Source organism: Eublepharis macularius, chromosome 5 (assembly GCF_028583425.1).
Source record: "Eublepharis macularius isolate TG4126 chromosome 5, MPM_Emac_v1.0, whole genome shotgun sequence".
Lineage (NCBI taxonomy): Eukaryota > Metazoa > Chordata > Lepidosauria > Squamata > Eublepharidae > Eublepharis > Eublepharis macularius.
In genome coordinates, this window is record NC_072794.1 from 44,508,975 (window position 1) to 44,534,904 (window position 25,930).

General features: G+C 40.9%; 1 protein-coding gene across 5 annotated transcripts in view; it reads right to left on the reverse strand.

Moving 5' to 3' along the window:
• Window positions 1-892: 892 nt before the first annotated feature.
• NTNG1 (netrin G1) overlaps window positions 893-25,930 on the reverse strand; it is a 314,681-nt gene continuing 289,643 nt past the window's right edge. For all 5 annotated transcript variants that reach the window (XM_054981788.1, XM_054981787.1, XM_054981785.1 and 2 more), the window contains one exon: window positions 893-2,432. In XM_054981788.1, coding sequence (XP_054837763.1) covers window positions 2,197-2,432 — 236 coding nt within the window. In that variant the 3' untranslated portion in view covers window positions 893-2,196. The remainder of the gene's footprint in view (window positions 2,433-25,930) is intronic.

Here is a 25,930-nt window from a genome sequence, read left to right on the forward strand (position 1 = left end):
ACGTGGCAGGAAAGGGCCCTTTAACCTATCAGCTGGCAGGCAGCAAGGGGGAATATCCCCTGCTACATGCCAGCTGATAGTTTAAAGGGATCTTTAAAGGGCCATGAACATGAACACCGAACATGTTTGTTAAGGGGATATGTTCTGTTCTGTTCATTGTTCATTGTTCGTGAATGGCAATGAACAACAAACAGGGTGTTCGGAATTTTTGTCCCGTTTGTGCCCATGTCTAGCTGTAACCAGAAGTGACATGCTGGAGCCTTTCAGATCAAATACCCAGGAGATTGCCTGCCATAATTGGGCACATGGTAAGCCTAGGAATAATTAGAGGGATATCTGCTTATTCCTAAAAATTATCCCGTATGCATTTTGAGTGAATTCTGTGAGTATATAAATTTTTGATAGTTAACATAGCATTTAACATACAAAGATTTTTCAGGAATCAAAATTTGGTAACCAGGATGCAGTACCAATGCAAAATCTGACATGTAGCACTCAGTATTTGACAATATCTGATGGCTGGTACTTAGCAGGAGTCAGAATTTGCCAATTTTTGACATACAGGAACTAGTTGTTGACACAGTCTCTCAAATGACAGTAGCAATCATACATACACACTATATCAATCAATATTTGGCAGTTTCCTGATAATAACCTAGAACAGAATAAGTACATTTTATACTAATGTCGTTCAACTCATCAAAAAAGAGAAATGTTGAAGCTAAATTCTCAGATAAGTGTTGAATACTTAGGTAAGGCTTCAGCACTAAATTCTAAATTTCATGAAAAGTGTAGTTTCATCTGTAGAAGTGCATGAATTAGAATATAAATTATATAAACAGAATTTTTAATAAACATTTTAAGGATAAATGAGCTTACATGCTGTCTACAATCCCAATAATATTCACCATTTTCTTATTGCTTATAATTACTAATTGTCCATTCACTCAAGATTTACCTTCCATTTGGAGAACCATCCCTTTTTAAAGATGATAATTTACATCCATCTTGTTGCATCTGCATAAACCAGCATTTGAATTTCTATATTATCCATCTAGTAAAATGTTAAACGACATAGGTTTGGGGTTTGAGGGTTTTTTGCATTAAGAAATTGCAATAGAAATCCCTGAAATAGTTTACGCAGGAATTTTTATTCTCTTAAATCTTCCAGTGTTAAAGCAACAAGAAAACATTTAGAATGTCCTTTGGTGGAATCTTATTACACTTGCTATAATATGTAAACTGATATTCTTTGATGCCAGCACGTTGCCCATACAGAGAAATCTCTGTACACTTAAATGAAAAGCAAAAGCAAAACTAAAGGAAAGGTAAAATAAAAAATAACTTTCCCCCCTTTACCAGATTAGGATTAAAGTACATTAATAAACTGTCTGTTAACACAAATTGGCAATAATACAAAAATCTACATATTACATTAGTCAAGAAAAATAACTTCATTTGAATACAAAAGGATAAATACACTCTTTTTTGTCCTATAGCCACTCTTGTACAATAGGTGAGCACCGTATCAAACTGATGCAGTGCAGTCTAAGATATACAAGGGTATGACTGGCTTGAGATTTATTGAGGAGGGACACATGTGCATTACTAACATCAGACAAAGAAATCGTTCAACCAACAAGGGTTACAGAGCAACGTTCACTAAAGCACAGTTGGAAGGGGATTGGGGGGCTGAAGCAGGCCAATATGGCAGCTTTGAAACTGATTTCCTTATACCCACAATGCACTGACAGCAAAGAATGCCTTTATTTGGTTGATCCACACACTGGGAAGAGGTACAGTCGTACACCAGATTGGAGGAGCAAGGTTTTTTGGGGGGGGAGGTTGTATGCCCATCCACGGGGTTCTCAAAGCCTTCTTCGATCCTGTGTAAGCATTTGCAGCTGGCATTGTGATTAACAGTAATAGTATTGACAGCTGCCCACTTAACTTGAGTCAGAAAATAACAGTCTTGACTCGCGGTGTTGTCCACAATGGATAGATATGGCTTAGTTCTGTTAGGCCTTTTTAGTCTATATATGTGGAGATTTTACTCCCCCCCCCTTTTTTTAAAAAAAGAGATTTATTAGCAAATGCTTGCTGCTGCTGCTGCTGCTGCAATTTTCGTTTCTTTCCTTTCCATGGGCACATTCCTTTTAAAGCAGTCTGAAGTCGATGCTTCCAAAGCTGCATAGCCTAAAATATGAAAAGCTCACTTAATCCTAATAGAGCAACCAGGGGTAATAGAAGTACCAGCGGTTGTAATGATACTGCCCCTTGCCCTGAGTCTTGACTGCAGCTTTGCGAATCCTTTTCGCAGCTCAGCTTCTCACACAATACACCACTGTAGGGTGGAGGGCACAGGCACCGTATGTTGTTCTGGCATGTTCCTCCATTCTGGCAAATCTGAAGTTCATTGTCACACACGTTTGCTGCAAAATGGCGTGGGAAAGAGAAAAGCATACTTAATACAGGTGAATTAATTATAGAAGGCAATGATGAAAAATACACACTGATTTTCATCTTAAAGATGCTTTCATGATCAATACACTTACATGGGAGTAACGTCACTGGAATTCTGGTAATTACTCATCAGTAAATGCCTTTAAGATTTCAGTAAAGGATTAACCCATGCAGTTCTAACAAAACCCTCCACAACATTCCCCATTAAAAATGTCACCTTTCCACATATAGATCTGTTTGTATGCATCTGGGAGCTGAATATCTTTTCCCAAACACCTTAACATTAATCAGGCTGCACAACAGAGCAACTGGAAAACAGTTTGTAAGTGAAGCCAGTTTATAAGAACTCTGAATGGGCTCATTTTCAGACTCATGAATCAACTCTATGTTAAAGCTTCTAACTAAGGGTTTAAATTAATCTGTCCCATTTTCAGGTCTCCAAGGTTATGAGCATAAACTCTATTGATTAGACTTGGAAAGACATTACACTGGGACACAGGAAGTCCTCAGGAAAAGGCAGGTACATTTTCTTTTGGGCTGCCCCTGTGCTGAAAGCCAGAAGCTAGGTATGTTGTCCTGCAAATTGTTCATGTCCACTGTGTGGGAAAATGAGAAACCAAATCAGACTAAGAACTTATCCACTTGTGTACTATAAAGCTGTGAATGTTGGGACAGCACATCTGATCCCTTAAAAATTACATGGTAGAGTCTTTGTGTGACTGTACCGTGACTGACAGCAAGTGGCAACTCAAACTCTGCCATCAAAGCTTGCTGGGTGACGTTTATCCAGTCACACAAACTCAGCCTAACCTACTCCATAGCATGACAGTGAGGAATTGGATAAAAAAGAGCAGGGGAAAAGGCTGTAAGCCACTTTGATTTCTCACTGTAGAGAAAAGTTAAATGAAGCAAAGAAACAAATTGTTCCCTTAGTTTTGCTTATGCAAGATGTTTTGGATAGAGATGGGCACGAACAGCAATATGAACAAAAAAAGCCACGAGCAGCCCAATCTGCTGTTCGAAAACAAGCTGTTCGTGAGGCCCCATTCTAAATGAACAGGTGGTCGTTGCAAGCCTCGTTCGTTGCTATTTGTCAAGCCAGACAGTCTGGTACCTGCAATCAATTCCCTTGGCAACGTAGGCAGGGATTGTCTGAACTCTGTCTGAACTCCTGCTGTTGCTCTGGAAACCCCAATCTAAGCCCAATTTAGCTTGATAGGCAGGTCTTCCTTCTAAGTGTGGAGCTCCAAATTTGTTACAAGAGAGCAAAGACTATGGGGGAGGGGGGGGCTCCCAGCTCTGGCTAGTCTTTGCAGACAGTGGAGAGGGAGAGACAGCTGCTGTTGGCATTTTGATAGGGAGAATGCATTGGAGCTTGAATTTTCTTTGTGTGTGGTGGGATATGGATCTACCCCTTCAGGTTCCAGGGCTGCTGCCAGGCTCTGGGGCCAAGCTATTTTTATTTATTTTTTATTTTATCATGTTTGTATTCCAGCCTCCCCGCAAGCAGGCTCAGGGCGGATAACAGCATTTAAAAACATTCCATATAAAACATTTAAAAGCATCATACAAAAATATAAAATAGCAGTACTCTTTTTCTTGATGGTGGTAATACGGTTAATAACAAATAGTGCAACAGTACAGCTGAACATAGCAGCAGCTTAAGAACAGTGGTGGGCAGCTCTCATAGGGAGTGGGGGTAGATGTTGTATTATTTACCATTGGTACCTTTCCTGCTGCCTGCTCAGGTAGGGTTTCTGGGAGTGGTGCAGTAGGGATCTACCCACCCTCAGGTTCCTAGGCTGCTGCCAGGCTCTGGGGCCAACCTATTATTTATTATTGGTACCTTGCCTGGTGCTGCTCGGGTCAGGTTTCTGGGAGTGGTGCAGTAGGGATCGTGACCAAACTTGGATGATGGCTGGAGGAGAGCCTGCTGGCCCCTACGAACAGCCAGCCATGAACATATTCGTGAACAGGGTCATGTTCGTGGTTGTTCGTGAGTCTGTTCATGGATGGCAATGAACAACGAACATCATGTTCCGTTTTTTTCCTGTTCATGCCCATCTCTAGTTTTGGACAGCGTTATATACATTCTAAGTTGTTTGCATGAAAATGATTTATCTGGATGACATTAGTGTTATTCCCAGTTAAACAAATACAAAGGGATTAAAGTCTGCTCAATTTGTTGCTGTTTTGCAGGCACACCATTGTTTTGATAACCAGTTGGTAGTAATCATTTATGGCCTGCTCAAAGATAATGCTTCTGATTGGTTACTCATGGTTAAGCAATCAGGAAGTATTACATCTGACCAGGGCCTCTATATTTTTTTAAATGACTGTTATTGAACCAGAATTTTTAATGATTGCATTTATATCAAAAAGGTAAATTACTTGCAGCAAACAGGACAGAACTTGCACATAACAAAAGTGCAATGAACAGTCGCTGAAAACAAAATACCAGCATGAGACATGAGCCTTTGCACCAAGCAGTCTATGGAAGATGGCATGACATGGCATGGGAAAATCAGCATGCTCTTAAGCCACTCTTAAGCAAGGAAATAACACAATTCTTTCAAATCAATTCTACATTTGATAAAGTGCCTGAAAATAGGTCATAATAATAATTTATGGTTTGGACAATTCATGGCTTGGACCCTGTAACAGTGGCTTTCCTACTTGTCCCTCCTCCCCCAGCACCTTCTGTTCCCATTGAAATTGTGCCCCCTTGAGTGACTGGACCTTCAGGAACCTCATGGAGAGTTCCAGGCTGGAGGCTGCTGTAAGAAGTGGGAATCACCAAAAACGCCCCTCCCTCTTTTCCGCAAGGGGACCTGCCTAGCGGGAAGGGAAAAGGCTCTTAGGATCCATGCCACTGGAAATAATTTAGAATATGTACAAATTATAATTTAGACTCTCTCCTAGTTCATAGATACAACATATGTGATGTTGAAAGTACTTCTTCCTCTGTGTAAATTCTCTCTCCACCTACATGTGCATTTTCTTTCCAATCTAATACTCTCCCTATGTTACAGAAATACTCTAAAACCGGTCAGCTCTTCCATGTCCTCATAATCTTCTTCCTTGGTGTGGGGCAGTACTTGAGTGATAGAATGCATGCTTTATCTACAGAAGACTCCAGTTTCAGTCCGAAAGTAAAAGAATGTCATATGGAAAGTCTAAAAAGGACCTTTGTCAGAAATCCTAGATTGTTGCTGCCAGTTAGAGAAGCTAATGCTAAATTGGGTAACCTAAGTTGGGACAATGACACAATTAGAGGCAATTTCATGCCCTTTTATTCCCTTCATTCCTAGACTCTCATCTACCTCCATATCCCTAAATATCCCCAAATCTAGAGAGCCAGTGTGGTGTAGGGGCTACAGTGACAGACTAGGATCTGGGAGACCCAGGTTCAAGTCCCTGCTCTGCCATGGAAGCTCGCTGGGTGACCTTGGGCCAGGCTTATTTCCTTAGCTTAGACTACCTCACAGGGTTGTTGTGAGGAACAAATGGAGGAGAGGAGAATGATGTAAGCTGCTTTAGGGCCCTACAGGGGAGAAAGGTGGGATGTAAATGAGGTAAAATAAATAAATTGAATTCCTTCCCTATTTTCTTCCTTTAACATGACAGGCATACCAGTGCTGGCTCCCAAACAGATGCCCAGCTCCAAAAGTGAGATGGAGAGGGATTAGGAGTAGATAACAAAGGAGGGCTGTTCCTAAGCATTGTCGTGTTCTAAACTGAGACTTCTATGATGGGATGTAAGCAGTTCTTAAAGGAAACCAAACAGGTTTGCATACTGGCAGTTAAATTAACATGGTTAGCAGCCTGATGGCTGTGGCTGAGAACTAGTTACAGATGGTAACCAAATGATTAACTGTTCCTAAAGATTCTGCTGAGGATACTCTGTGGTTCAGGGGTGAGCCATCTTTTTATAATTAAAGAATCAACTTTGTAAAAATTCAGAGCAAGAGATCAACAGTATAAGAAAGTCCATTTGCTTAACTGAAAATATACCACTTTAATGCTGACACATTGATTAATAATCCATACAGTTTCTGCAGTCCAAACTCTGGTTGCTGCCAGTCCTTTCTCAGGAAGTGGCGCACACAGTCTCACAATGAGTAATAACATGGAGGCATCCTACATGATCATTTTAGTGTACTGGCATAAATCTGCACATGGCTGGCACTTGGATTACTGGCGGCTGTTCACCTCTATAATTTCTGTCTCTGGAAGAGATCTCTAAGAAGCCCTTTAGTCTCTTAAATCTTTGCCTGGCATTCCTTTCACATGCTGGTTATTCCGTGCATTAACAAAAAGATTTCATTTTTGTTTTTTAAAGAGCCACATTTGGTTCATACTGAGCCACATTTGTCTCTAAAGCCATAGACTTCCGACCCTGGCTCTGGATCATAGTGGCCTCAGGCAGCTTTATCAAATCCATGATTGTGGGATTGGAGACAAGCTGATAACTGATTCTAGTTAAGGGAAACAGCAGCCAATATAGTTTCTTCACTTATTCTGGTAGTTAGGACAAGGGGCTTAATGTTGTCTTTATGTGATGTAGCTTGCGATCAAAGGGCAAAAATCCATTGCAGGAGTCCCTCTAGTAAAATGCCTATGAACCTATTATGTAAATAATTACTATTGCAATTTTATGTAATCGGGAGCAGTAGGATGTTAGTAATTCTTGGATTTCATTCTGTTTGACAACACTTAAGTAGCACAGCTATTCCTCTGGATGTTTTTGCCTTCCTCCCTATTTGGGACCTTACCTGTGAATGCGGTCATGCACTTTATGCAACAGCGTTCTGAATCTTGCATGCTGTTATCTATGAATGGCTCAAGAATATGGCATCTTGTGTCTCTAATGTCCAGCATTGTCTCCATCCCTGACCAGTACAAAGTAATTAAATAAATTCAAACCTGCTTCCTGCTCTGGACACTTACCGGATGGCTTCCCTAGGCAGAATGTTTCACTGAGGCACTGTCCATTTTTAATTGAAATACTTATATGGTTCTTATGGACTAGCACCTTGACTATGATAGCTGGGACCCATTCAAAGTGCATAGAGATTGCACAAGATTCCATAGAGGTTGGTGAGATTACTTCCTTTGCAACTGTCTAGCTAAACAGAGACTTTTTTTTTGGCATGCAGTTCACTTCTAATCCCATGCATGCAAATGTGCTGAATAATAATGCTCTTCCACTTCCTCTCTAATAGGCCATGCTATAATTAATACGAGGGCAACCAACAGGTGGCATCTAAACATGTTCTTCCTTCGTCACCTTCCTCTCTGATTTCTTTTACAGTGCTAATGTATCTTTTATGACCCATTGACATAACACTGAATGCATCCACAGTTTCTGATCTGTAAATGTCACAAATGCATATTAAGTTATAATAAACGCTGCTTGCTCAGGGAATTATGATGATGATGACCATATGTCTGCATTTTAGCCTCCCTTAATATAGTACGCAAGATAGGCCTAATTGGAATTTTTTATACTGCAAATACAAACCAAGAGGAATAATAAACCATAAAGCAAATTTGATGAGATTTCAAGCCTGAAAATTTTTTGCATACAGCAGCAGAAGCAACAAGTGCACAATAACAAACCATGAAAGGATATTATTTGTGAATATGCATATTGATTTTCAAGGACATCTTTAGGCCAGTTCCTCAATGACTTGAATTATCTTCAGATGGCCAAGTAAACATCTGGAAAAGCATCTTCTGGCCTATATCAGACCAGTCCACTAAGCAAAATTTGAAGTCTTCTTCCAATTTCCTCCAAGAGAATCTCCATTTAGGCTGTAGGAAGTCCCTCAGCCCAAGGTAGGATACAGTCCACTGTCATAGTTCTTAGCATCTGGGTGTTCATCTGACCTTCCAAAAAGAGCCTACAGGCCTTCAACTTGCATACATGTAGGTTTTTTTACGAATAACTGTTGCTGGTTCCAGATCACACAGGCAGATCAGATGAACATTATGAGGTTAAGAACAGGGACAATTCTTGACTCCTCACTTTGTGTTCAATGGTCATATGAAACCTGTAAAAAAGATTTTATTACTGGCAACTAAATGGCTTCACTTGACTAGTATTGCATGAATTTGGGTTTCTCACTCACTCCAGCATTGAAAAGCATTGTGTCCTGAGGGTTTGTGATAGATCATTTTGTGCTATTTCATAGGTGGTGATTCATTTGGACACAGAGAGTGGCATATCACATAACAATAACAGCAACATTAGATTTATATACTGCCCTTCAGGACAACTTAATGCTCTCTCAGAGTGGTTTACAAAGTATGTTATTATTATCCCCACAACAATCACCCTGTGAGGTGGGTGGGGCTGAGAGAGCTCCAAGAAGCTGTGACTGACCCAAAGTCACCCAGCTGGATTCAAGTGGAGGAGTGGGGAATCTAACTCAGTTCTCCGGGTTAGAGTCCCGTGCTCTTAATCACTACACCAAACTGGCTCTCTAAACCAAAGAGACATCTTCAAGTCCCTTCATGCTACAACCATTCACTCCTATGTGAACCAGCTTTTATTGTAATTTATAGTCTACGAATATATGTGAACAAGTGGGGAACCTGTAAAACTCATGGGGAAAGGAAATCTCACCATCCAGCTGGCTATTTTTGTTCCCCTCCCTCTGTTACCACTTTTCTCCCCCCTTCCCCAGATTTTCCATTTTTCTTCTTCTTTTGTCACTGCTACTGTTTCTCTCCCTCCTCCCTCCATTAATCCAAGCTCCCACTACCAGAAAGGTGATAGAGACTTTGTGGGTCAGACTCAGAAGTGTTTTGCCCTTCAGTCATCCATCCATCAGCTGGGTGGTGGCAAGGTGCTTGGAGCAGAAAGCACACAGTGGATGGAGGGGGGGCAGGGTTGGAGGGGAAAGCACCTTTGACCAAGATATCCCACCCATCCTTTGTTGGTTGTGGAGAAAACTCAGAACAGCAAGTGCACACAGTTGACTCCAAGCCTCCCACCTTTACCCACTGGTTCCTTGAGAGCTTGTGAGATCTTGTGACATGTGAGATCCTTGGAAATTGTACGTTGCAATTTGCATATTTGTACAGAAATCACTTCTTTTGTTTGGGGGAGGTTTTCACTTCCCATTTAAGTTTTGGGATTTTTCTGTAAACCAGAAAAAAAAATCTACCAACTGTACCTGGCTCTTTGAGCCACACTTTAGAACTGTATGAATTAGTTATAAAGATAAGATTGAAGTTTATGCTGCTTCTGCATGAAGTTTTTGCCATTGGTTTGAACCAAGAGTAGGCTTAATGCAGCTGCAAGCACTTTGTAAAAGTGAAAGTAATTCTGATTTGAATTTGCGATACAGAAAAGGCAAGAGATGCAGAGGAGTTAGCCGTGTTAGTCTGTGGTAGCAAAATCAAAAAGAGTCCAGTAGCACCTTTAAGACTAACCAATTTTATTTTAGCATAAGCTTTCGAGAATCAAGTTCTCTTCATCAGATGCCTGATAGGCATCTGATGAAGAGAACTTGATTCTTGAAAGCTTATGCTAAAATAAAATTGGTTAGTCTTAAAGGTGCTACTGGACTCTTTGAGAAAAGGCAAGGTATCTTTGCTGTCAATATCGATCATTGCTAGCCTTGAATAATTGAGTAGAAATCAATAACGAATTAAATAGCTTTTTAAAACACAGTGAGCCCTTTATAATGTTTGGACCTAAATGCAAATCAGGACATTTCCTCAAAGCTGTCTTTCACGGAGCCAATATGTATGGTTTGAACTTATGTTCATTAGTAAAATATTTGGTTTCTATTTTTTTTACAGAGTGTATATAATCACTGTTTGGGCCTATGGATTTATATTATTTATGCTGAAAGTACCAGTGGTTGATTCTTAACTAGTTGTCTTTCTGCCATCTATGGTGGTGTAGATAACATCACTTGATATGCTCCACGCTAAGCACAGAGATACAAAAAAGAAATCCTAAACAGAACTAAGTGCTTATTCCCAGAGTAAGTATTCACAGAGGTTGTCAAAAAGTCACTTACAAAGCAATCTTATGCATTCTTCATCTAGTCTAACCCCATTAATTTCAGTGGGTTTAGGATGCGGTAACTCTATACAAGATTGTACTATTAGGGTACTACTCAAAAAATAAAAAGTGAAACTATATGTTTAGTAGATTTCTCAAAGCTAGCTTCCTACTGTGGCTCATTCTGCACAGCGCACTTTAAGTCAGTGCCTCTGCGCATTCACGGCGATCAGCACTGAATCAGCTCGGGCTCCTGGCATTATCCACTGCACGACCTTGAGGCGATGATGATGTGTCTGCTGATGAGTTGAGATGTGTCTGTTTGAAACTGCCTTTTGTGGGGGCTGGAGCCAATGTCACTTTTTTTTAAAAAAAAATTGTGCATGCATCTTAACATTGCAAGTTTGGAGCCCATCTCCCCTCACCTGGTCCCTGTATTGGCTGATTGGGCTGTCCTGGGCCCACTGGAGAGGCAACTGATGGCAGAGTTCTGGGGGGGGGGCGGGGAATGTACTTTTCATACTTGTTAAGTATGCCTTAAGTACATGAGATGCCTCAGTGTGTTTGTCAAGTGTAGGGAGATGCAATGTTAGCTGGGAAGCATAGTTTTCAAAGACAGAACAGGTGAAGATCGCTCTTCAGAGGGTTTGTTAATTTCATCTTTGCCTCTGGGAAGGCTCTGTCAATTTCACCTTTCCAGTCTAAAACTGTGTGGGATTGTACACAGCTCCAGTGTATAGCAAAGCCTTTGCCCTGCTGCTGGCTCTGTCTTTTTAAACTACCCTTTCCAGCTAACACTGCATCTCCCAACACGTGTTCTTCACGTATCAGATGTCTCACATAGATAGGCTTTAAGTAAACCCCAGAAGTGATCAGTGGGGAATGTGGATTGCCATCAGTGAACAGGAGGGACATTGTGCTTAAAGGAGTCACAGGGTTGCAACTCTCCCATAATTTTTTTTAAAAGGAGAGGGGAATGGATACTTAGTCACTTGGGACTTATTTCAGGCTTTTCCTAATGCCAAAGAGGGGAAAAAACCAAAGATGTGTGTGAATAGCCAGGGAGGGAGAGATTGTTTTGCACAGCTGTTTGAGAAACAAAGCAGCATTAGGACTCTTTCCTGGCTTAAAAAAAAGTAAATGAGCAAGTGTGTGTATAGTTGGGAGGGAAGAAGTGAACAAAGCAGCAGCCTTTTAACTCTTTCCTGGCTTTTATAGCTGGGAGGAAGGAAGCAAATGAAGTAGCAGCCTTATGAACTTTCCCTTGCTTTTAAAGCCGGGAGGGAGGAAGCGAAAGGAACAGCAGACTTACAATCCTTACCTCGCTTTAATGATAGAAATGATGGAAAAGGAGTTCAGAGAGCTGAGGTGGGTGGGAGAGGTTACTGGTGGGTGGCCAACCAATCAGCGCCCGGGGAAAGGGAAAAGGGGGAAGAGATGCAGTTAGGACTAAGAATTCTGCACACATATAGGATGCATCAGCGACAACTCAGCAGTGGCTTCAAGAAAAAGTCACGGTATGTCTGTAGGGGGAAAACTTGGTGGAAAGACGGACAAAATTTGATTTGGCATCCCATGACTCCCTTGAGCGTGCAGAATTCTGGAGATCATGGAAAGCAGAATGGAACCTGAACCACTGCAAAATGAAGTGCAAAAAGGACCTGTGTCATGTTAATGGCAGGTTACAGAGGTGAAAGGCCAAAGGGCTTAGAGTCTAAAACTATCACTATTAGAAAATGCAACAACATCAATAGAAACTTAAATGTTTCTATTTTGGAAAATGGCATTTAGCTAGTTATAACTTCTGGATGATGTTGAGGAGGCTTTCTAGCATTCTTCTTTTTGGTTCTCAAAATTGTGTTAAGATTAGACTTCAGCTTTGATGAATTGGATTCTATTGTTTCAGTTCTGGAAGCAGAAGCTTTTTGTATTAAAGCAGCTAGTTTCATGCTAAGAGTAATTCAGCAATGGAATTGGCTGCATATGGGTGTGGTTGGTTCCCCCTCATTGGTAGGAGCGGCTGGACAAGGGATGCTTTAGGCTGTTCCTGCATTGGGCAGGGAGGTTGAACTAGATGGTCTCTAAGGCCCCTTTCTTGATTCTTCTTCTTCTTGGAATTGGTCAAGACAGGGAAGACAAGGAAGTTTGTGAAAGCTGTTGATGTTATCTATTGTTAAGAAAAAGCCCACCTTAATTGTGTGGGTATTTTATGGTTGACGAATGGAAAGAATTAGATAATTATCACTGATAAAGATTACTTTGGCTAGATAGTAAGCCTGGCAAGTTAGGAAGGATATCAAGTTTAGAGGTGTGCACTGAAACAGTTTCCATTTCAGTTTTGAACTGAACAAACTCCATTCCATTATTGGATTGTTCCTGGTGGGCCAGTGCTGGTTTGGAGCTAATTCAATTGGGGCTTTTTGCTCTTATGAGTTTTGGCCCATTGGGTGCTGGCTGCATGTGAGCACACACATGCTGTTCTTTTCAAGGGTGGGGGTGGGGGAACAAGGCTCTGGGGCAGCTATTTTTGCACTTAACAGCACCCAATTGCACAGAACACAGTCCTCCCTCCAAATCATCAACCCACCAGGTTTGAGCATGCACAACAATCAGTTTTGGTATTTACAGATCCGAAAAAATTCTTGGGGAAAGGCATCAAGGTGAGTGTTCAGTGGATGCCATGCCAATCCCACACTGTTCTTTTTTGGGAGGCAGGGTTGGAAAAACAGGGCTTTATTTATGCTTAAACAAAAATTGTAAATTTGTTATCAACCATTAGTACCCCTAGTCCAAAACCCATTGAACCAACAAGTTTCTCCTCAAGCACAAAACATACATATATACAACAATGGACCCTGAAGAAGATGAGTGTCAGCAGGCACACACAATGGTGGGAAAGTAGCTGGCAAAGAGATGAGGGCGGTCTGGTGCCCAAGCATTGCCAACCAGCACAGCACAGCAATTAAAAAAAAATTCTACTTGGGGGGCACAGTGCCATGCGGAAGATGGCAGATGCTCCTTGCTGAGTGTCTGGACCTCACCCACACCCAAGCCAACAAAAGTCACTCAACTGCACTTAAAAGAGATGGGGAAAACTGGGGCAGGCAAGACGAAGCCTCCCCAGTTGCAATCTGCAAATGTGGGGAATTATTTCGTAGCAGAAATTTAGGAAAACAGCAAGGACTTTTACTCTGGTAAGCAACCCAAAATGGCAGAGCTGAATGCGTGCTCAAATGGGTTTACAAAACAAGAACTTGCTGACTCTCTCCAGGCACTGGAGAATAAAATTATAGCTGACTGATAGAGTGAATACTTGCTTGGAACCGATAGTCATTCAGCTTAAGGACATTAAAGGCTCTATAGCAACAGTCGAGCAAACAGCTGATACAGCTCTGGAACTGGGGATCATATTACAAGAAGAGATAAGACAAATCCAGAAACAAGAGAAATATTAATAACTTTCAGGGACTATAGATCAAAGGAAAAAAATCCTACAAGTAGCCCACAAGCATAGCCATCTTCTCTACCAGAATAAGAAAATCCATGTATATCAAGACCTCCCATCATAACCCTTGAGAATGAGCCATGATTTAAAACCCATCATTAACATCTTATCAAAGGCCAATATAAAATATAGATGGGTCGACTCATCTGCACAGTTATCTGTACTTCATAATGGAACTATATGCTATGCTAGAGATCTGGATGAAGGACAAGCCTTGCTATTAAAACTGAATTTTCCATCTGACTTATCAGAAGAATCTTCACCAAAAGACTCAAAAATGTCCAACCTCTCATCTGATCTGAATTTCTCAGTTATTTCCTCTCACAAAATATTGTACCTCAGGAGTAGAGCCTGGAGTGCTCTACAATTCCGATTCTTTGTGTAGAGCAGAGTTACACTATGCTTGTGTTCAGTCTCTCCCCTTAGGATCTGATTGGCTGATTGCCATTAAGGCAGACAGTTGCAGATGCTGCCGCCTGCTGCTGACAGCTCAGGGCCTGCCAGCCTGCACTGCTGCAGCACTGTAAGAACTGAACTGAACCGGAACACACAAACTGTGGGGAGAGGGGGGAGTCGTTACAGCTACATTTCCCTAATTTGTTTCACCATTCTGAAAGCATCTTTCATGACCTAAACCAGTGATTTCTTGGTGCATTTCTGGCTCAATCGTTTTGTTTTTCACACCCCTAGTTGAGTTGTCTGTGCCTTGTTACCCAACTATACAGAGCATCAGTGTCCCTTGTAGAGTACCACTTCCTCAACATTGAGAAGCCTATTCCACTACTTTCAACAGAGTGGCTCAACCTGTTAGCTACATAAGTAAGGAAACAATGGACCTTAGTAAACATCATTGAGATAGCTCTCTTGATACTGATGAATAAGAAATAGGATAGTATCAAGAAATAGTATATAGTATCATTAGTTCATAGACCAGGGTTGACAAAAACACACCCTAAAGTGCCTGGCATAAGATAGCCACAACAGAAACAGAGGTCCCCAGTCTATCTAATTGTAGTATTGTTTGGCAGTCCATGCCTTTAGCTGAGACATATAGCTTGACATTCGACATAAACGACTATCTCCCATCTGTAATTCAGTCTGCTGAACCTATAACCTGTATCTTTACAGCTGCTTGGGGGATTATCTGTGGCTAACCCAGCATTTCACATGTATAATAAATTCTTTGAATTATTGGATTCACAGTTCACCCATCCATTATGGATCAAAGCATCTGTAAAGATAACCAGAAAACTCTCAAGTTTTTCTGAGTCCCAAACACATTGCGGTTGCTGATGGAGAATTAATTATATTGACTTAAAACCAGGCCCATTCCTTGGGAAGAACCCATTAATAAAATATTGACATTTTGTGTAGGTTAAGGCTTCCATAAATTTTGAAAAAGGTGGCTTTGCTTACCAGAGATTCACAGAGAGCTATTCATTCTCTAATTCTAGAGTTGCTAATAAATGGAAGCCTAGCAAAAGAATTTCAGGTGTATCCCTCCTGTCCATGAAAAATAGCCGTTGTGATAGTGGTGGTGGAGGAAGTGATGATGATAAATGTGTGCTTAAGGTAGAACAGGGCCCTGGGTCAAAGATGTTTCTTGCCTGAGAAAAGTTCTCTGCTTGGAGAGGATGTAGCTGGGGCAGAGTAGGATGGAACATAGTGATGCAATCCCTTTGTTGGCATCTCCTGGAAGCATTTCAGGGGCAGGGTCTGGGGAGGGTGAGCATCAGTGTTGTTACCATGTCATGTGATACTCTAGGAGTTACCCCTAGAGTATCACATGTTCCTTGAGCGTTGCATTCTACCCCACTTTTTTCCTGCTACTGCTACACCAAGCCAGTGCAGGGGATGGAGTGGTGGGAGTAGGCAGCCTGGTAAGTCTAGTGGAACATGAAAATTAAAAGACTACCAGAGTACTTGTCATGTACTCACACATGAGGCCTAGATATATCATAAATAGCCTCAGTGTCTTCATATATTAATTCAATTAAAAGTGAGAGATTGAAGAATAAAAGCCTTAGTGGCATGGGAGAATTTCAAAAGACATCTATAAGGTTTTCTCCCTGATTTCATATGGTGATAACAATATAGATATTCCAAATATGGGGTAGGAGTTGCTTCTTCAGTATCTATTTAAATAATTAATGTTTTCACAGAAGTCATTTTTAATTTCTTTTTGAAGAATTCAGGATTCACTAGACTAAGAAACACTGAGTTGGATCCAAGGTCAGTTTCCATTAATGGAAAGGGGACAGAAAAGTTTCTGCTGATTTCTTCCAATATGCCCCTTTTGTCTCCTGTCCCCCAGGAATAATATTTACGGGAGCTCAGTAGGCTTCAGTGGGAGGCAGGAAAGTTCTGTTTCACTGAAAGAAATGCCTTCTGTTAACAGAACTTGAATTTTGAATTCAACCCACTATCTGTAAGGGTTTTTTTTATTATAATGTCAGATCAAGTCAAAGGAACCAATGGAAGGTGGGGAACCCCTCATTCCAATGCCAAGAAATGAATGGAGAGCCAGTTTGGTATAGTGGTTAAGAGCATGGGACTCTAATCTGGAGAGCCAGGTTTGATCCCCCAATCCTCCACTTGAAGCCAGCTGGGTGACCTTGGGCTAGTCACAGCTCTCTGGAGCTCTCTCAGCCCCACCCACCTCACAGGGTATTTGTTGTGGGGATAATAATAACATACTTTGTAAACCGCTCTGAGTGGGCATTAAGTTGTCCTGAAGGGTGGTATATAAATCGAATGTTGTTGTTGTTAACAACAACAACAATAATAAAGTGATGAGGAAAAATATCTAACAGAATTAGATATAATAATAATGACATGAAAAGTAAGTGGGATTTGAATAAGAAGTGACCTCTGAAGAAATGGCCTAATTAACTGCACAGCAATTAAAAGAAAAGCCAAGTAAAATTCAGATTAGCTATGGAGTTATGGGGATGATGGATTTCTCCATCATCATGGTTCTGAAGGAGAACTTCTATTCATTTGCAGTGAAGATTTAAGGGCAAAATTAATTAATTACAGAGCCAGACTGGGATCTGGGAGGCCCAGATTCCAACTCCTGCTCTGCAGCGGAAGCTCACTGGGACACCTTGGGGCAATCACTCTTTGACTAAATGGAGGAAGAGTCAGAGAGTCAGAATAATGTTATAACATACTGGGTCTCCTCTGGGGATAAAGGGATATAAATATCTAAAGAAAGAAGCTTGCTGGAAGGCAACTCACCATGTGCTCTGTAGAACAAATATCCTGATCCTACTTGGAAGTAAATTGCAATTTATTTATTATGGATTACCTCCAAATAAACATAATTCTAAAGACTGGAGTATGAGTCTGCAATACGTTGTCCACTTGGATGTAAATATGCATCTTTAAAGTAAGTGGGATTTAAGTATTTATTTGAAATTTCAACAGGGACTGCATTATTAAAAATATTTAAAAATCCTATACTTCAAGATTTTATGAAGTTATATATGGGATATGCGATCAGGTTTTCCTCGTTGTGTAACAGGGAAAATGCAGCTGCCTTGAAGATAGCACAGAGGATCCTGAAATAACAGAAAAGACGCAAGGGAAGAGGAAAGAAGCTATAAAAGGGAGCGAGAACACAGTATCCAGCAGAGATCGAAAGAATGAGTGGGCACACTCTTGATAGAATTCATAATCTCACATCATAGAGTTGTTTTTGACAAGCCTGACAGAGGATAACAAGAGATTGGTTTCTAAAATGGATGAAATTGAAAATAAATCCAGGATTAGTCATTTTAGAATTACTGTTGTTCCAGAGAAGACAGAGTCCTCCTATCTTTCTTAGTCCGGATAAAATGTTTAGTACAGAGAAAACGGTTAACTAAGCTTTTACAGTTGTCTGATTTAGATAAAGCACTTGAAACAAGAAGATTCTTAAGAGTGGGGAGGAATCCTCAGCTTCATCTATGTCATAAATCTTTAGGATTACGTTTGGATGTTCTGCAATCCATAACAAAGTTCCAAAAACCGTTAGAGTTTTTGGAGGAGAGTCTGGGGAAAGCAACACAGGTGATAACGTATTTAGGACATATGATCAGCAATAAAAGGCTGGATACAACTGCAAGTTTAGCCAAGATACATGATAGTGTTTTTCAAATATGATAAAGTACTTTCAAAAAGAGTTTGCATGTTTTCTTCTACAGCTTTAGGTAGGATATTAAAAAAATACTTCCCCATTCCAAACTATATTATACAGTAAAAAGAAACTATGTACAACTAAGTCAAGGTGCAGACATCCTAAGACTATGTGGTCTGGCCACTTGTCTGAACCTTAGAGAGTAGGGATCTCATTCCTGGTGGGGGAGGGGGATTCCCTGCTCCCAGCCCCCACCCCTGCCACTTCTCACCTGGCCAGCAGAGGGAAAGGCATGGGAACAAGCTGAAAACCCTCTGGAGTGCATTCTTGTACGCTCTGGATTACTTCTGTGTCGTGCTAGGAATGATGTCGTCCCTGGCACAACAGGGAAGTGATCTGGAGCACACGAGCAGTGTGCACACACAGTTCTCCTGGTGCACCCCCCAGCAACCCCCCCATCCCTCAGTTTGAGCCCCAGGGGACTTAGCAACCCCATTAGAGACTCAGGCATGGGACCAAGTCTTGAGGGAAAAAATCAGCTAATATATGGACAAGGAACTGAGCAAGAGCCAGGTCTAGCAGGTGACAGTCAAGACAGACCTCTGTCCAATCAAATGGCAATACAGGCCTCTGAAGCCCAGCAAGGTCAAGAGAAATGGGTGGGCAACCTAGGTAGGGAGAGTCATTATGGAGTCTGAGAGGAGATCACAGAACAGGGAACTTTCCATTCTGTCACCTCAAGGGGCTCACCATACTCTTGCCACCACCATGAAATGTTTTCCATGTTCTACTTCCAGATGATTAGCTTGAATTATCTGAGTGCTTTTTTTTAACAGTTATGGGGTAGCACAGTCTCCGTTTATAAGTTATTAAGTACATTTTTATCCAGCTCTTTTTCCAAGGATCTCAAGGTGGCATACATCATTCACTCTTCTCAGTATTATCCCCACAAAAACCCTGTGAGATATGTGAAAACAAACTTAGCAGCAGCTATTACAGCAAGAATGTCATGTACTCAGTCATGTGATTTAACACTATGTTACATGTTTGATACTCAACCACAATGTTTTTTTCCCTTTGAAGCAATCACAAACTTCCAAGTGTCATGTGTTAGCCAAAGGTTGCAAAGTATTTTTCTTTATATGATTGTTGCAAGGTTCTTCTCAGCTGAGTTAGCCTGAGGCAGTTGCTTTACATGCCTTAATAAACTGAGTGTTTGTTTAAATTTATTTTAAGAGTCTACTTTGACAGGTAGATATGGCTGAGGAAAAGTGATTGGCCAGAGATCATTCAGCAGTTGTCACGGCAGAAGGGGAGGGCGTTGAACCTAGGTCTTCCACATCAATAGAGTCCACTGTTATACTCCTCTAGCTTGCTTGCTTGCAATTTTTCATCGACTGGTGAATGATTTATTTATATTGACCTTTGGGGTATAAAGCAGCTGATAAGGAAACTGCTGTTATTCATGGATGTTCAGTTTATTGCAAATTTGATGGCTTTTACACTATTTCACTACTTGTACCTCTTTGAGAAACACTTTAGGTTAACAGGCGTTTAAAAATATTTTTAAGTTACATCCTGGTACATACTAGGGTTGCACTGAATATTTTCAAGTTTTGGTGAAGGCAAAGTTCTCCTAGAATGTAGCACATCTAGCCAATTTGGTTACACACCAGCTGTGACTCTCCCTTGAAAAGCATTATTTGGCCGAAGTAATTTATGCGCTCAACACTACAGGTTAGATTACTGCAATGTGTTCTATGTGAGGCTGCCATGATCTCTGCAGGTGGCCTTGGGTAAGCTTCTCAGCCCCAGCTCCCCAGCTGGATTGTGGGGATAATAATAAGACTGCCTTTGTTTACTGCTCTGAGTGTGGCATGAATCAGTCCAGAAGCACAGTATGTAAGCACAATGCTATATTATCATTATTAAATGACCTGCTGCTCCAACATAAACCTGGTCATTAATCAAAATCTCCAGAAGTCCTGATGTTGATATCTCCCTACAGAAATATGGTGGATGGTGGTGACCAGAAACAGGGCCTTTTCTGATGTGGTGCCCTTCAGGTGGAATTCCCTCTCCTTATACATTCATCTAACAACCTTGTGTCTGGTGCCTCTTTGTCTTTGGAAATACGTATATTAGATTATCTTTAATAAAGAACAGCATATGCATAAAACATATTTATCCTCTCAGGTCTTTTGAATTAGTTGATGGATTTGTTTTTCCTTTGTTATTCCTCACCTAGATATTTTACCAATGTTTTTATGATGTTTTATTTTACTGCTGATTTTATTACCCTGAATTTTATGTTATATTTTTTGTGGAATAATAGCAATAGTCATTTTATTGGGTTTTTTTTTGATGTTTTGTTTTAATTAGCATGATTGGTGACAGCTTTGGAAATATTTGCATTAAGAGTGCAGGTACAAATATTTTGAATTAATGAATAGAACATTTTTCAAGTTAAAAAAAACACTGAACAATGAATACAGTGGATAATTTTTTGGAGAAACCTTTCAGTACTTGCAGCTTATCAACTTATGTGCAGCAGCCTCAAATAATTATTTATGTTACAATAATGGGAAATGAGACTTGATGTTGTTTACCACAGTTTGGGTCTCCCTGACTCCTCTTTGAGAATGCAGACATAAGATTAAAGAACAATATATGCTTAATACATAGTTTGAAAGTTCTATGCCGGCTTTAGAAGAAAAAAATAATATTTTGGCTGAACTATATTTCATACTTTTTTGTTCAGAAATCCCACCCCCTAATGTATATTAGCAAGTACATTATAGTTCCAAAGGAGAAAAATTAGGTCTGTTATATAAACTTTCAATGTGAGACACCTGCTGTGCATAGCAAATCTCTTTGAAAAGAATTATTACACATTTGGGTAGCCAAAGGATTCTCCTTTGGATTTATATTTTCACACAATGAAAAAGATATTAGATTCCTGTTTGGATTATTCATGCCAATTAAAAACTTTAATTACTGGTTCTATTAAGCTACGTGTGTATAAAAAAAATTAAAGGTTGGCTCTATTTTTTTTTGGTTCCTTGGCTTAGAAAAAGTTGATTGTTTTGACAATTAGTCTTGAAATCCATTCTTAGCTGGAAATGATTTTTTTTTACTAAATTGTAAATTACATGAAACAGGATTTATAATACCAACATCACTAGGTTTGTAATTGCAAATGTCATGAACTGCAAAACTGCCATAATGTGGGGAAAAAACCTACTTAATCTAATTAAGAAAGCTTGTTTTAAACAGTTGTCATTACTTTATATAGGGAAGATAGGCAACTAGTTATAACAACAACAGTAAAACTTTACACACTCATGATTGGTGCATGGCAAAAGTGACTAGCAGAGCAAACCTAAGCAATTACACCCTTCTAAATCCATGGAAGTTAATGTGCTTAGACGGATGTAAACATGTGTACCCAGCCCTGGTCAGCAGACATTGAAGGCGAACTCTTCCCTCAGGTCTGCCTGCAGTCCTATTGCAGAGTCCATTGGGTCCCTCCACACTAGGGATTCCAGGTCCTCCAGTGGGGTGGGAGAACTCCTCCTCAAACCCTCTCCCCCCCCCACTCACCAGGACAATGGGGGGAAGGGGAAACAGGCTTCCTGGGCGCACTCCTGGGGCAGCGCAATGTTGTGAATGATGTCACTGTGCTGCTCCAGGAGCATTCCTGCGCTTCAGTGGGTCTATTTGGGCCTCAAATGGCCCCCGTTTGGGGCCCAAATTAGCCTGCTGCAAAGCTCGTGCTCTCCCGGACCTGCACAATGATATCACTTCAAGAAATTATGATATCACTTCCTGGAGGCAATTAGGATTCCTCTGTCAAATTTCCCTGGTTGGTTGGGAGACACCTGGTGGTTCTCCCCCTGCCCCAGCTTTTATTCTTGGGACTTTGTTGTGAGCAGTTTTAGCTTCACTCTGATTTCTACAGCAATGCAATTGTTCATAAAGTTGCCCAAACTAAGCTTAACACTTTTCAGCTGTAATGTTTTTGGTGCTCTCTCTGAAATGGAAGAACACAGTCACCATTTTGTATCCATAGGACAATATATTTTCCAGCTTCAGTAAATGCAAATGCATATTCATGACACACCTTGTGCACAATGAATCTGGAAAATAGCACATTACCCTTTTAACAGAAAATGGCGATTGCACATAATGAGTGGATTGTGTGTATTGCGCTCTCCCAATACACAATGGAGGAATGGCAAAAACATAATGACTGAAAAATGCTTTTGTTAGATGAAAATGAAAGAGTAACTGAGTTCTTGTGCAAGATATACATGCTTAGCAGCTGTTTTGTATATCAGAAGATGCTAGAACTAAACATCACAATATACATGTGTGTGCTGTCAAATGTCTAATATCTTCCTGTAACATATAGTACAATTTACCAAAGTTCTAATGTCACAGTGCCATGCACTTCTCCATTTCTGTTCCATAGCCTGCCACTGGTGAGTGGTACAGAAATGCACAGCATTACCATGCTGGGACACTGATAAGTTGCACTGGATGCCACACAGAATCAAGAGGAGATCTAGTCTTTCTATGGTAATTAATTTGTTTCGTAGTAATAAAGGAAGTGCCCAAATTAGGCAGGATGTGCCTAAATTAAGGTTTCCAATCTCTTACTAACTACATTTAATCTTTGGCAATATGATACTCTTTAGTATTGATCTATCTGGCATACAATTGAAAATACAAATTGGTTTATTATACTTCTCCATCAATATATTGGGTTAGGTTTTACCTAACATTTCTGTGGGTAGTGCATTTTCTTGCTGCAAACTGCTGATTCTCATCCATCATGAGGGAAATCTGTCCTTCAGGAACTGCATTTTGAGCTACAGCAAGTGGGTGGCGGAAAGGAAGTTACACTCTGGGGATAGAAAACTTTTCGTCAGTGGCCATTTCTGACAGGTTACAAGCCATTGCTTAAAACAACTCATTGTGTAAGAGTTGGGCCTGTTATATCATGCTTTCCTCTGTTTGATATCCATGCAAATAGGATTAATGGATGGACAAGGGAGAGGGAGACTCTCAATTTTATATTCCGGAACAAAATATAAAGTTGTTCTAAACAGCATCGCTTGGGGTTGAAGCCTCATCACCTTCCCATGAGGTTTATGGGGCTAGCTTTCAGATCAAAACATAGTATCTGCTCTGGTTTTCTTGCCTGGGTCAAGTTTGGGGGAAGAGAATGGAAATTTTAAAATTAGGATAAAGAGCCTAAATGTCCTCCTTTTTTATTTTTCATAGTTGGTAGGGATATAATTGGAGAGATGAATCAATCAGATTTCTATGACTCTAATCCAACACTGTTGTAAAAGATCAATGGCCAAGTGATTCTGAGAGTACTGTACAGGGGATGATTATTTATAGAGATGAAACAAATTTGTAAAATGTACTCAATGTTTTTGAATACTTCAGCAAATAAATTAATTTCAATTCATGACCTCTGTGAGGACAGGTAATATGCTTCAGGTAATCAGTGCTTTGACAACTAATTATTGCCCCTCCATCCCATAAACTAGTTGATAGTTTGCCTACGGAGATAGTCCATCAGGGCGACCAGTAATGTCTCCATCCCATGTCCTGGATGGAAGCCAGACTGGAAGGGATCTAGGGATGAGGAATCATTCAGGAAGACCTGCAGCTGCTCTACCACCGCCTCCTCAATCACCTTACCCAGGAACGGGAGGTTTGAAACTGGGCGGTAACTGACCGGGTCAGCAGGGTCCAAAGATGGTTCCAATTTAGTTTAGTAATTTAGCAGAGTAACATAGCAGAGGAATTTAGTCAGAAGCGTTTAAACCCTCACAAACGTGCATTAATTAAACCTCAGACAAAATTCATAGAAAGATAGAACTTACAGTTTATTGTAGCAGATTTCTCCATAGCAATATCTTCTGGTAATAACAAGGGAAAGATCCTATTCTTAAGAGTTACATTCTCTAGTCTAATACCACGGCCTGAAACTAGGCAGTGAGGTTGTAGGTGCAGGTTTGTGGACAAAGAGAAGGGCTCCATGAGGAGCATGGTGGCTTTACATCTTTTCTCTTGGAAGAGCATGAGGGAAGGTGTGAAATCTCCCAAGAGGCACAGAGGCAAGAGAGGAGGAGTCAGTAGGCGGTCCCACCTTAGACAAGAGAGTGGCAGATTGCTAGACTTATACATTACATTCAAAGAGACATGCAGCACCCCCCAGTGTCCAAAGGCAGGCTGAGTCACCTATTCCAACACCTTCAACGCTTCAAGAAAAATCCCGGAGCTCAGAGACATGTTGACAATGGCCTCCAGGGCATCCCGTAGCCCATCTATGCTGGCCTTCACCAGCCACGGAGGGCACGGGTTCAAGGAGTATGTGGTAGGCCTAACTGCTCACAGGATCCTGTCAATCTCATCCCCAGAGAGTGTGCTGAAATGGTCTAATATTATCCCAAAAGGTGACCAAGGGGCCTCCAGTTCACACACTGTATCAACTGTGGCTGGGAGATCACAGAGAAGAGTCAAGATTTTATCAGCCAAAAAGCTCCCAAAAGCCTCACAGCCAGTATCCGAATTTAAATTTTGATGGTCCCCTCCTGACAAGGAGACCAAAGACCGAACCACATTAAATAGTTTTGTTGAGCGTGAGCTAGCTGATGCAATGAAGGCTGCATAAAACTCTTTCTTTGCAGCCTACACTGCCATCTCATAGGCTTTTATAAACATCTTATAAGATGCTCTTGCCTCTTCGTCGCGAGTTTGCCGCCATACTCGCTCTAGCCATCTCAGCTCCTGCTTCTTCTGTCATAGCTCCTGTGTATACCAGGGAGCTAGTTTGGTACGGGGGCCGAGAGGGCGACATGTGTGTGTGTGCGATTTTATCGATAGCTTCGGAAAGACAGACTTGCCAATCTTCCACCAGCTCATCCAGCGAACTGCCAGGGAGCATTGGATCCCACAGAGCATTCTGGAATTGGATCCATAAGTCTCTGTGGACAAGCATAAATAAGCTCACCGCCCTTGCAGGGAGTGGGTGGGATATCCAGCCGAGCCTTCAGGACCACGTGGTCCGACCATGGCACCAACTCAGTTGTTTCTAGTACCACACCCATCCCCATTCCAAAGATTAAATCCAGCATGTGGCCTGCTTGATGTGTAGGGGCCGAAACAATCTGGGAGAGTCCAAGTGTGGCCATGGGAGGACACTAAGTCTACAGTCCGACTAGAGGCATCGTCGTCAGCATGGACATTGAAGTCACCCAACACCAATAGTTTTGAATGCTCCAAGGCCCATCCAGCCGCCACCTCTAGCAGTCGTGGCAAGGCATCTGCTGGTGCGCGAGACAGCAGGTACACCACACAGATGGCTAAACTTTCCTTGGCATCACACACCAGACCTACACAATCAATATCAGTTCTATTAATTGGGCTAACTGGTGAAAGCAGGATTTACAATCATTATGTTGGGTGTATCTCATAATATATATGCTTCATATGGGGGAAAAGGCTGGTAAGTTATTGCTAAACCATTACACTGTAAAATATATAATTCTACATGAGGAAAATAAGTAATCTCTTTATTGGAAATCTCTCTCATTCATAAGTCTTAAAATATGGTATTGAAGATTTACAGATTTTCTTGTTTCCAACTAAAGAGACTTAAAGAAAAATCAAAATGATCCTTGTATTTTCTCTTTAAAAACCTGCAGTAAAACAGACTCAACAGCAATGGCCTGACTTTTTCAGCGATTATGGTAAAGTATTATATTTATAGCTTTTAAACATATATACTGTTAAAATC